This window comes from Delphinapterus leucas, chromosome 20, assembly GCF_059928025.1.
Source record: "Delphinapterus leucas isolate spDelLeu-1000000601 "Yukka" chromosome 20, BTC_Dleu_Yukka2, whole genome shotgun sequence".
Classification (NCBI taxonomy): domain Eukaryota; kingdom Metazoa; phylum Chordata; class Mammalia; order Artiodactyla; family Monodontidae; genus Delphinapterus; species Delphinapterus leucas.
In genome coordinates, this window is record NC_143148.1 from 60080099 (window position 1) to 60090207 (window position 10109).

General features: G+C 62.0%; 2 protein-coding genes across 4 annotated transcripts; one reads left to right on the top strand and one right to left on the bottom strand.

The window, feature by feature from the left end:
* The first annotated feature begins 2432 nt into the window (after positions 1–2432).
* CDT1 (chromatin licensing and DNA replication factor 1) lies at positions 2433–7424 on the top strand. 2 transcript variants are annotated; one of them, XM_089903415.1, is made up of 10 exons: positions 2433–2784; positions 3196–3351; positions 3426–3577; positions 4069–4266; positions 4365–4510; positions 4668–4768; positions 5178–5366; positions 5652–5792; positions 5869–6070; positions 6430–7424. In XM_089903415.1, exons 1-10 carry the CDS (start codon positions 2563–2565, stop codon positions 6591–6593), a joined length of 1671 nt encoding a protein of 556 aa, XP_089759541.1. In that variant the 5' UTR covers positions 2433–2562; the 3' UTR covers positions 6594–7424. The 2 variants fall into 2 exon arrangements, with proteins under 2 accessions (XP_089759541.1, XP_022438630.2); XM_022582922.3 differs by having other exon boundaries at positions 2435–2793; positions 3220–3351.
* Positions 7212–10082, bottom strand: APRT (adenine phosphoribosyltransferase). Of its 2 annotated transcripts, none has more exons than XM_022582923.3 (5): positions 9389–10082; positions 9147–9253; positions 7994–8127; positions 7661–7739; positions 7212–7564 (listed from the first exon to the last, which is right to left on the bottom strand). In XM_022582923.3, the coding sequence occupies exons 1-5, from the start codon at positions 9649–9651 to the stop codon at positions 7422–7424; spliced, it is 726 nt and encodes a 241-aa protein (XP_022438631.2). In that variant the 5' UTR covers positions 9652–10082; the 3' UTR covers positions 7212–7421. The 2 variants fall into 2 exon arrangements, 1 of the variants encoding a protein (XP_022438631.2); XR_002645898.3 differs by having other exon boundaries at positions 7531–7564; positions 7849–8127.
* Positions 10083–10109: the final 27 nt, after the last annotated feature.

Consider the following 10109-nt stretch of genomic DNA (forward strand, 5'->3'; position numbering starts at 1 on the left):
GGGTGGGGGGCCGAGCGCACAGTCACTACTGTCAGGCCCTGGCGCTGCCACCTCTCCAGACCAGGTGTTTCTCTGTTTTCAAAATGTGAAACACAGAGTGGGAAACCAACTTGTTGCACCCTCCCTCCTGATGAGCAGCTACAAGCCAGCCGAGGTGTACAAGGTCCCCTTATCGCCTCTGGTCTCAAGAAGAGGCTATGCCTGCGGCATAGGCTCGCAGGCAGGTCTAGACTCCCACACGCTGTCCCTCTTTAACGCGCAAGGGGCTCCACTTTGACTCAGGTTGATGCCTGCCTACAACCCCCAACCACTGTTTTGATTAAAAATGCGTTTTATGGAAATCAAAACTACAATGACGTATCACCTCACAGAGGTGAGAACAGCCATCGTTAAAAAGTCTACATACAGGGGGCTTCCCTGGTGGTCCAGTGGTTAAGACTCCACGTTCCCAATGCACGGGGCCCAGGTTCAATCCCTGATCAGGGAACTAGATCCCGCCTGCCGCAACTAAGAGTTTGCATGCCACAACTAAGAGCCCACATGCCACAACTAAAAAAAAACAACATCCTACATGCTGCAACGAAGACCCGGTGTAGCCAAATAAATAAATGCTAAAAAAAAATTAAAAGTCTACAAGTAACAAATGCTGGAGAGGGTGTGGAGAAAAGGGAACCCTCCTGCACTGTTGGTGGGAATGTAAATGAGTTGCAGCCACTATGGAAAACAGTACGGAGGTTCCTCATAAAACTAAAGAGAGAGGTACCATATGATCCAGCAATCCCACTCCTGGGCCTATATCCAAACAGACTTTAATTCGAAAAGATACACGCACCCCTATGTTCACAGCAGCGCTATTCGCAATAGCCAACACATGGAAACAACCTAAATGTCCATCAACATATGAACAGATAAAGAAGATGTAGTTCATACAGACAGTGGAATATTAGCCATAAAAGTGAAATAATGCCATTTGCAGCAACATGGACGGACTTAGAGATTACATACTAAGTGAAGTAAGTCATAAAGAGAAAGACAAATATTATATGATATCACTGATGGGCAGAATCTAAAACAAAAATGACACAAATGAATTGATCTACAAAACAGAAACAGACTCACAGACACAGAACAAACTTGTGGTTGCTAAGGGGGAGTGGGAGCTGGAGAGGGTTGAATTGGGAGTCTGGAGTTAGCAGATTCAAACTATTATATATAGCATGGAGAAACAGCAAGGTCCTACTGCATAGCACAGGGAACTATATCCAATCTCCTGAGATAAATCATAATGGAAAAGAAGATATAAAAAAAGAATATGCATGTGTATGTATAACTGAATCACTTTGCTGCGCCACAGACATTAACACAACATTGTAAACCAACTATACTTGAATAAATTTTAAAAAACACACTTAAAACAAAAAACACGCTTTACTTGGTGGCTCAGAGTACACACACCAAAACAAAACTGTAACAAAATGTAGCCTTAAAAATGCTGGCCTCGGCCCACTAATAACTTGCTACTGGCTGCTAACAAAATATGGATCCAGTTGCTGTGCCCTTTATAACATGTGGGCAACGATGCTTCTCTACCAAACTGTCTCATCAGCCCCCAACTTTCTCACTCTTGTCATTTTGCAAGCACCACCCCAACTGACGTTTCTGTTCCTTTAAATTTTACTTTTGTAAAGGCACGATTCATGCTCCTTACAGAAAACTTGGAAAAGATGGCAAAGCAAAACTCCCGTCTCGGCCCTCACCCCCTCCCAAAGACAACCCTTGAGATTTAGTTTCCTCCCAGACCTGTGGTCAGACTTCAGAACCGGGCTGACTGCATTTTTCTGTGATGGGAATTCCACAGACATTGAGCCTGCCAGATAACCCAGCTTCAGGCTTTAAGAACTTTCTTTCCAATTTGGCCATTTGAGAGCAACTTTTTCTTTCAAAATAACAGCTTGATTGAAACATAACCTTCACCCTTAAAGAAGTGTGCAATTCAGTGGTCTCGGTCCGTTCGCAAAACTGCCGAACACCTTCTTTCGAGGCGCATCCACCAGCCTCAGGGTCCTGGGCCGCACACTGGGCGCCAGGCCAGGCCCAGGACACGCCGAGACCCCCGCCCCCGCGGCCACGTGCGCAGCGCCCTCCTAGTCCGCGCAGCTGGGCGCCAGCTTCATTGCACCGTATCATTTTAAATTTCAGGTGGAAGCAGCGTAGCATGTTCCTCTTTGCCAGGACAGCACTGGCTCGACGGCCACCCGGAACCGTGCCGCCCGGTGCAGACCCATCCAGCACTCGGGAAACGGCACACGGACCACCAAATAACCGAGACCCTAGCTGCGGCGCATGCGCGGTAGGCGCAGCCCGAGAGGGCCAGCGCGCACGCGCCCGGGCCCGTCCATACTGCGCCAACCCCCTTGGCCAAGGCGCCGATGGTTCCGCCTACGGCCGGGGCGGGGCCAGGGCGCGGCGCGAAAATCAGCGGGAAAAGCGGCTCCACTTCCGCCTGTGGTCCTGCAGTCGTGGTCCTGCAGCCCCCGTCCCGCCGCTCCCGCCGCTCCCGCCATGGCGCAGTGCCGCCTCACCGACTTCTTCGCGCGCCGCCGTCCTGGGCTCCGGGCCAAGCCGACGCGCACCAAGCCGGCCTGGCGCACCCCGAGTCCCGCCAAGACCGCGCCCCGCGCCCCGGCCCCCGGCCCCGGCAGCGGCCGCAAGCGCGCCCGCTCGCCCGCCGAGCCCACGCGCGACGAGCCTGCACCGCCCGCGCGCAGGAGGCTGCGGCTGCCGGCCAACGCGGTGAGGGCGCGGAGGGGAGGAGGAAACTGAGGCCTGGGAGGGAGACAGACGGGAGGGAACCGGTGGAGCGGTGAGCCGGCCCGGGTGGGGCGGGGGCGGGGCTGCTGGAGAGACCTGCCCTGGAGGAGGGCACCGACCCGGGTGGAACCCAGGCCCCCCGCGGGAGGAGGGGCTAGGGCCAACTCACGCGCACCTGGCAGGCGGGGTCCCGTAACTTCGCGGGGCCTCCCTTCCAGAGGACTTCCACTGACGGGGAGCGTGGGGGGGGGGGCTGCCTGATCTGACACACGCTGGGGGAGGGCCAGAGCCCAGCGGACTGGTAAACGCCAGGTTCGTCTGCAAGAGTGGGCGAGGGCTCAGGCCTTCTGCGAGATGGTGCACCCCGGAGTCTTGTGGTTTCAGAACCGCTGGGGTCTTTCCCACCAGGTCTCTGGCCCTAGTTCCCCAGCTGCCGCTGGCTCCCCAGAGTACTCTTCTCCCCAAAGCAAGAAGACAAAGAAGGCCCCCCTCTCAGCCAGCCAGCGACCTTGCCTGGCAGCCCAGGAGGACGAGGACAAGGTGAGGCTGGACTGAGGGCAGGGGAGGTGGACTGGCCCGGGGTGACAGGCGGGCTGACAGCACTGTGTCCGCAGGTCCCTTCCAAAGTCACTCTCTCTGAGCTCGCGTCGTGCCTGCAGCGGGCACAGGAGCTGGGGGCACGGGTCCAGGAGCTGAAGGCAAGTGCACAGAAGAATGCCGGGGAACCCAGCGCGCCGGAGGACAAGGGGCACCCAGCCGGGCTGTGGTGAGTCTAGGGAGGGCGGCTGGGCACCCAGGAAGGGGTGGCCTGGTGGGAGGCCTGGCGGGGCCGGGCTGTGGTGGCTCGGGTCGGGGAGGGCCGCGTCCTCCAAGGGGTCGGCGCGGTGCAATTGTGTCGGCCTCCGTCTGTGAGAGGGCCAGCTCCTGCGAATTGCAGACCACCCGGACAGCCAGCAGTTACCGGGACCTGCTGCCTGGCGTCGTGTCTGTCCTCCCAGGTCACGTAGTTATCATATGTCTCTTACAGACAAGGAAGCCAGGGCTGGGGATGGTCGGGGACCGCCCTGGGTGACAGCTGGGCTTGAGGCCAGGCTTTTGTCTCTGTCCCTGGTAGTGCTCGTGACCAGGAGACAGTGGGCGTGTAGGGGCTTTGTAAACTGGTGGGCAGTGCGCCCTGGGGGTGGAACCCCAGGCTCTGGGGTCTTCCGGAGGGGGTGGGTGTGGTGATTCTCTCACGTCCCGCTCCCTCCCTGGCAGTGGTGAGCAGATGCCTGCCTACCAGCGCTTCCATGCCCTGGCCCAGCCGGGGCCCCCGGGCCTTGTGCTGCCCTACAAGTACCAGGTGCTGGCCGAGATGTTCCGCAGCATGGACACCATCGTGAGCATGCTCTACAACCGCTCTGAGACTGTGACCTTCACCAAGGTCAAGCAGGGCGTCCAGGACATGATGCACAAGTGAGCCGGGGGTTGGGGGTTGAGGGCCTCATCCTGCCCTTGGAGTCTGTGCGCCCTCCGACCCCAGCTCTCTGACCCCCCACACCCTCGTCCTGTAGGCGCTTTGAGGAGCGCAACGTGGGCCAGATCAAAACCGTGTACCCTGGCTCCTACCGCTTCCGCCAGGAGCACTACATCCCCACCTTCAAGGATGGCGTCAGGAGGTCTGATTACCAGCTCACCATCGAGCCGCTGCTGGACCAGCGTGAGTGTGTTGGGCCTCGGGTTCTTGCCCAGGACGCTGCACAGTTTCAGCGTGGGTGTAAGGCCTCAGGCACTGGGCCTTGTCTGAGACCCGTGGGGGTGGGCTGGGTGACTGGGTAGGCTCGGCCCTGGGGCTCAGGCCTGGACTCTCCCCACAGAGGCTGGCAGTGCGGCCCCCCGGCTCACGGCGTCGCACCTGTTGCAACGGCGCCAGGTCTTCACCCAGAAGCTGGTAGCCCGAGTCCGGGAGCATCACAGGGTGAGCGGGTCCCCCAGCTCAGGTCCTCATGTTGTCCCTGCTGTCGCGGCCCCATCTGCCGCCGCGGGAAATGGGCTCCTCCCGAGGCTGAACTCTAGAGTTCAGTTAACCGCTCTCCACGGCTGTCTTCTACACGTGGGCAGGCGCGGGGCTGGGCGGGGACCCTGGCCCTGAGCAGACAAGCAGGGAGCTCGAGACTGGTAGCCTCTGGCCCCGGGAAGCTTGGGGAGAGTCCAGTGGGTGCCGCTGGGTGCCCTGTGCTGTACCCTCAGCCCAGCTGAGCACCTGCGGCTCAGAGAAGTGAAGTAACTTGCCCGAGGTTGCCCAGCTGGGACAGGAACCCGGACAGCTCTTTACACCCACAGGCAGATGTGCCCAGGGTCAGCTGGTGCCCCCCCTTCTCACACAGGCCTTCCTGGCCTCCCTGAACCCCCCCATGGAGGTGCCTGAGGACCAGCTGACACGCTGGCACCCCCGCTTCAATGTGGACGAAGTGCCTGACGTCGAGCCAGCCGAGCTGCCCCAGCCGCCCACTGTGGAGAAGCTGGCCTCCGCCCAGGAGGTGCTGGCCCGTGCCCGCAGCCTGATGTCACCCAGGGTAAGGCTGGTGTGGGGCGGCCTGACCCCCATGTTGGTGCCTGACAGGCTCCACCCTTGGCCGTGGGCCTCAGGGTAGCTGGACCTGCTCTCCCCACAAGCGGAGCAGCGCCCACCGGCAGGCTCTGCCCCGGGGCGGTGAGCACAGGCTCTCGATGTGCTGGGGTGACCCTGGGCTGGACAAAGGACTCTTGGGGGGGTCCACACAGGCGGGGTGTGAGGAGCCTCCCCTGTGGCTGAACCGGAGGGAGGCGTCTCCTGACCTCTCCCCTCTGACCTGCTTCAGATGGAGAAGGCTCTGAGTGACCTGGCCCAGCGCACGGCCCAGCCTAGCAGCCCCCAGTCCCCCAGCCCGGCACTGCCAGCCACCCCGCCGGCCACCTCGCCTGCCGCTCTGAAGGGGGTGTCCCAGGCCCTGCTGGAGCGGGTGAGTGTTTGGCGTCCCCGCGGGGTGGTGGCGAGGGGTGAGGCAGACGTCCCCTGACCATCCATGCCTGCTGCAGGTCCGGGCCAAGGAGGCGCAGAAACAGCTGGCGCAGATGACGCGGCGCCCGGAGCAGGAGCTGCGGCTGCAGCGGCTCGAGCGGCTGCCCGAGCTGGCCCGTGTGCTGCGCAGCGTCTTCGTGTCGGAGCGCAAGCCAGCGCTTACCATGGAGGTGGCCTGCGCCAGGATGGTGGGCAGCTACCGCGCAGCCATGAGCCCCGGTACGTGCAGGGCCCTCCCCAGGTCCCAGGTGAGGGCGGGCACCGTACCCTTGGGCTCACCTGAGGTTGTCTGGCCCCCTTGCCTCCTGCAGCCTTGAGGGGCTGTTCCCACCCCATCGACCCGACCCAGCCTTGTTTCCCCTGTGGTCCCTCCATCGGCCCCCAGGCCCCATAGGACTTGCCTGTTGCCTCCAAGGTCTCTGGTACCTCAGCTGCTGGGCGCCTCCCATTGTGGGGTTTCCACGGGAGGGTCAGCTCCTTGGCAAGGCTGTGTGGTCACTACTGGAGTCCTTCCCAATCTTGTCCTGGGAGGTCTCATAGGGCCCTGACCCCCAGCCTCACGTGCCCCCTCTCCGCAGGGGAGATGGAGAAGCACGTGCAGCTCCTCTCTGAGCTGCTGCCCAACTGGCTCAGCCTCCACCGCATCCGCACTGACACCTACGTCAAGCTGGACAAGGCCGCTGACCTGGCAGGTGTCATGGCACAGCTGGCCCGCCTTGCCCGTGCCGAGGAGGCGCTGTGAGCCCGGCGGACAGGTGCCAACACTGTCGGGCCGCCGGGCCTGTGTCTCACTTACACTAGGAACACGACGCACTTTGCTTTCCCTGTCCCTAGTCCCCGTGAGGGTCAGGGCTGAGGCTGCTGGGCTCGCTCGAGGGCTTCTGGCCAGTGTGGTGGAGGCCCCCCTCGTACACAGGGTGCAGGGAGGGTAGTGTGGCTGGCAGATAACCCTCCCAGGTGTCCACGTGGGATCCTGAGGTGGTCCTGGAGTATCTGGGTGGGCTGGGTGTCACACAGGGCCCTCGTAAGAGGGAGGCAGGCACATGCTGAATCTGAGATTGGGATGCCAGGAGCCGAGAGCCAGGGAACAGGCTCCCCCTGGAGCCCACAGAAGGAACCAGCCCTGCCTACCCACACCCTGGTTTTTGTACTTGGCCTCCAGAACTGTAAGATAAAAGTTGTTTCAAATCCACACGCGTGCGTGATGAGTTACAGCGGCAGGGGAAGCCAGGGTGGGCTGCCCGTGTGTGCATACGGCGGCTCACAGGACTGAGAACCACCAAACGCTAATGTCAGAAAGTGCCCAGCCTGCCGGTGGCCCCTGCACGTTCCCACACTGACACTGGGGCAGAGACTCCGCTCTAGAAAGTCAGTTTATTCTCATTCTCATTCCACTGTCAATGAGCCTGCAGCTCCAGGCCTTGGGGCTTCCAGAAGCCCCAGCAGGCCCCCCCCAGGTAGCAGCCCCGCTCAGAAGAAAATACTGAGCCACAGACGCCCAAGTCCCGCCCCGCCCTGCCCCAAAGGCTGATCCTCTTCTCTTCCAGTTGGTGGAGGGCTGGGGCCGGGGTCACTCGTACTGCAGGAGAGAGAAGAAGGGCACAGCCCCCAGCTTCTCCTTGCCCTTCAGAGAGGTCAGCTCCACCAGGCTCACGCACTCCAGCACCTGGGCCTGCAGCTGGCCCAGCAGCTCACAGGCTGCACGCATGGTTCCTGGGGAGGGAGGGGTGGTGTGGAGACGGGCCCTGGGAAGCTAGAGTGCTGAGACCCATCGCCCACCCCCGCCAGACCCTGAGGCCGGGCCCTCACCACCAGTGGCCAGCAGGTCATCCACCACCACCACCTTCTGCCCTGGCTCCAGGGCGTCCCTCTGGATCTCCAGCTCAGCCTGCAGAAGCAAGCGGGCACGTGATCTACCAGCTTCCCCAAAAGGGCCTTAGTGTGCAGAGCTGGGGAACTGACAAGGGGCCACCCCCTGGGCCCCAGTTCCAACCCACCCTGTCTCCTGGCTCTGTCAGCCTGGCCCAGCTTCTCAGTCTGAGTTCCCATGTCCACTCCAACCAACCACGGCAGCTCCACTGGAGTCCACGACTCTCCTTTTGGGAATGGAGGGTCCACAGAGGCAGCCCCCAGGCTTCTCACCTTCCCGTATTCCAGTGCGTAAGAGGCACACACAGTGGGGCCTGGCAGCTTCCCTCGCTTCCGGATGAGAATGCAGCCCAAGCCCAGCTCCTGGGCCAAGGAGGGACCAAACAGGAAGCCACGGGAGTCTAGGCCTGTCGGCGAGACCTGGGGTGTTGGGGGGCAGCCGCGTGGTACAGTAGCATTGGGGTCCCCATGGGTCAGGGCTGAACAGTGACAAGTAGCCATCACAACACAGGACACACAGCCTTGCTGCCTCCAGATGAAAGACCAGTGACATCCAACCACTTTGGGAATGTTGACAGATCACCTACCACACAGGGACTGCTAGGTGCTAGAGGTCAGGAGCCACTCCGTACACGGCAGCGTAAATAGCTGTGTGGGCTCGGGCAAGTCACCTGATCTCTCTCCAAAGCTCAGCTGCTCACCAGTGGCTGGTGGTACCTGAAACGCCCTTAGCAGATGGTTCAGCGTCTGCCCCAGGAGCTCTAGTCCAGAAGGAGAGGCAGTCCACCTCCGGGGGTGGACTGAGTTGTGATGATGGGGGAACTCAAGGGCCTCTTCCCCACGTGCGAGTGTGGTTAGGGAGGAAGAGCTTCTGAAGGGAAGAATCCTCTGCAGGACTCAACCAGTTGGAGCCCTCCGGCCTCCAGGGCAGTGCTGTGGCCCCTTAGAGTATCCAAGAACCAGGGAGTATGGGGGGGGGCTCTCAAAGAGAAACAGGACCTGCGCCAGGATCTTCCACGATCTCCTGGGTTTTTCTAAAACCCACCACTGGGCACAGGACCTGGCACACGGCAGGCGCTCAATACCCGCCGGTAAAACAAGAAAGCATGCTTGGCCCAGTGGATTCTGGTCAGACACCCCCACCTGTCGTGCCTGCCCTCAGCCCCGCGGCCGGCACCCACCCAGCAGAGGCGTTCCCCGGCCGCTGGAGGGGCCTGTCGCCCCTCTCACGGCTGCAAAGTCGGGATGGGGCAGCGGGTCTGTTCTTACAACCCAAGCACCGTTGGGGCGTCCGGCGGGTCCCCTAAAAGACCCCCAAAGCCACCCTGCCCAGGGTAAAGGACTCCCGACACTGTGCCCTCATGGCAGACTCGAGCAGCACCAGGGAGAGTCCGGGGACCCGGCGGAGCCCTGACGCTCCACTTGCCCGCGATGTAGTCGATCCTGCCGCCGTGGGCCTTTTTCAGGTGATTAGCCAGGAGGCTGATGGAGGCGCGGAAGGAGTCGGGGTCCTTCAGGACGGGTGAAATGTCCCTGGCACGCAAGGACAGGCCTGGTGACTCTCGGGCCCACGCAGAGCCCACCGCGCCCCGACATCCCGGGCCGCGCGGCCCGGTCCGTCCCTCCGTTCCTCCGCCCGCGCGCCCCACGTGGCCCGGCTGCCCGTACCTGAACAGCACGCCGGGGACGGGGAAGTCGGGGAAGCTGCGGACCCGCCGTGCCACCAGCTGCAGCTCGGAATCCGCCATCTCAGCATCCGCGCGTCTCGAGGGCAAGAGCCGGCTAGTAGGCTCCGCGCCTGCGCGGGGTGGGGGAGGAGCCCCCCCAGGGGGCGGGGCCGGGAGCCCAAGGCGGCTCCGCGCCAGCGTGGAAAGGGTCTGGGTTCGGGTGGGCGGGGCCCACCATCTCCCGTAGGAGGTACCGTATTTCATCGAATCTGAAGTGCGGTCGGTCTTAAGACACGTGCTTATTTCTTGTGCCCAGAACACTAGGGTCCCCGCCTCAAGGACGTTCGCACGGGGCCCAGGTGCGAGTCAGGGTTGATGGAGTACGGCGTCTACGCAGCCCCGGCCGGACTGTAGGGGAAATCCTCGCCCGGTTCGGCCGAGCCGAGAGCGCCCGCAGGTCTTCGGCGCAGCTGTGGCCGGGACCCCAGGCCTCGGGCGGCGCGCACTGCCTCTCCCGCTCTCTTCCCTCCCCGGCGGGTCTCGGCTGAGCTCCTGCAGCGCGGTGCGAGGGCGCCAGCGCGCGCACGGGGCGCACGGCGCAGAGGCCCGGAAGGGAGCAGTTCAGAGAACCAACGGCCGGGGGCGGGGCGAGCCAGAGGCGGAAGCCCAGGCGTCTGTTGCCTGGCTCCCCCGGGGCCTGCTGGGGCAGGGCAGCGGAGGAG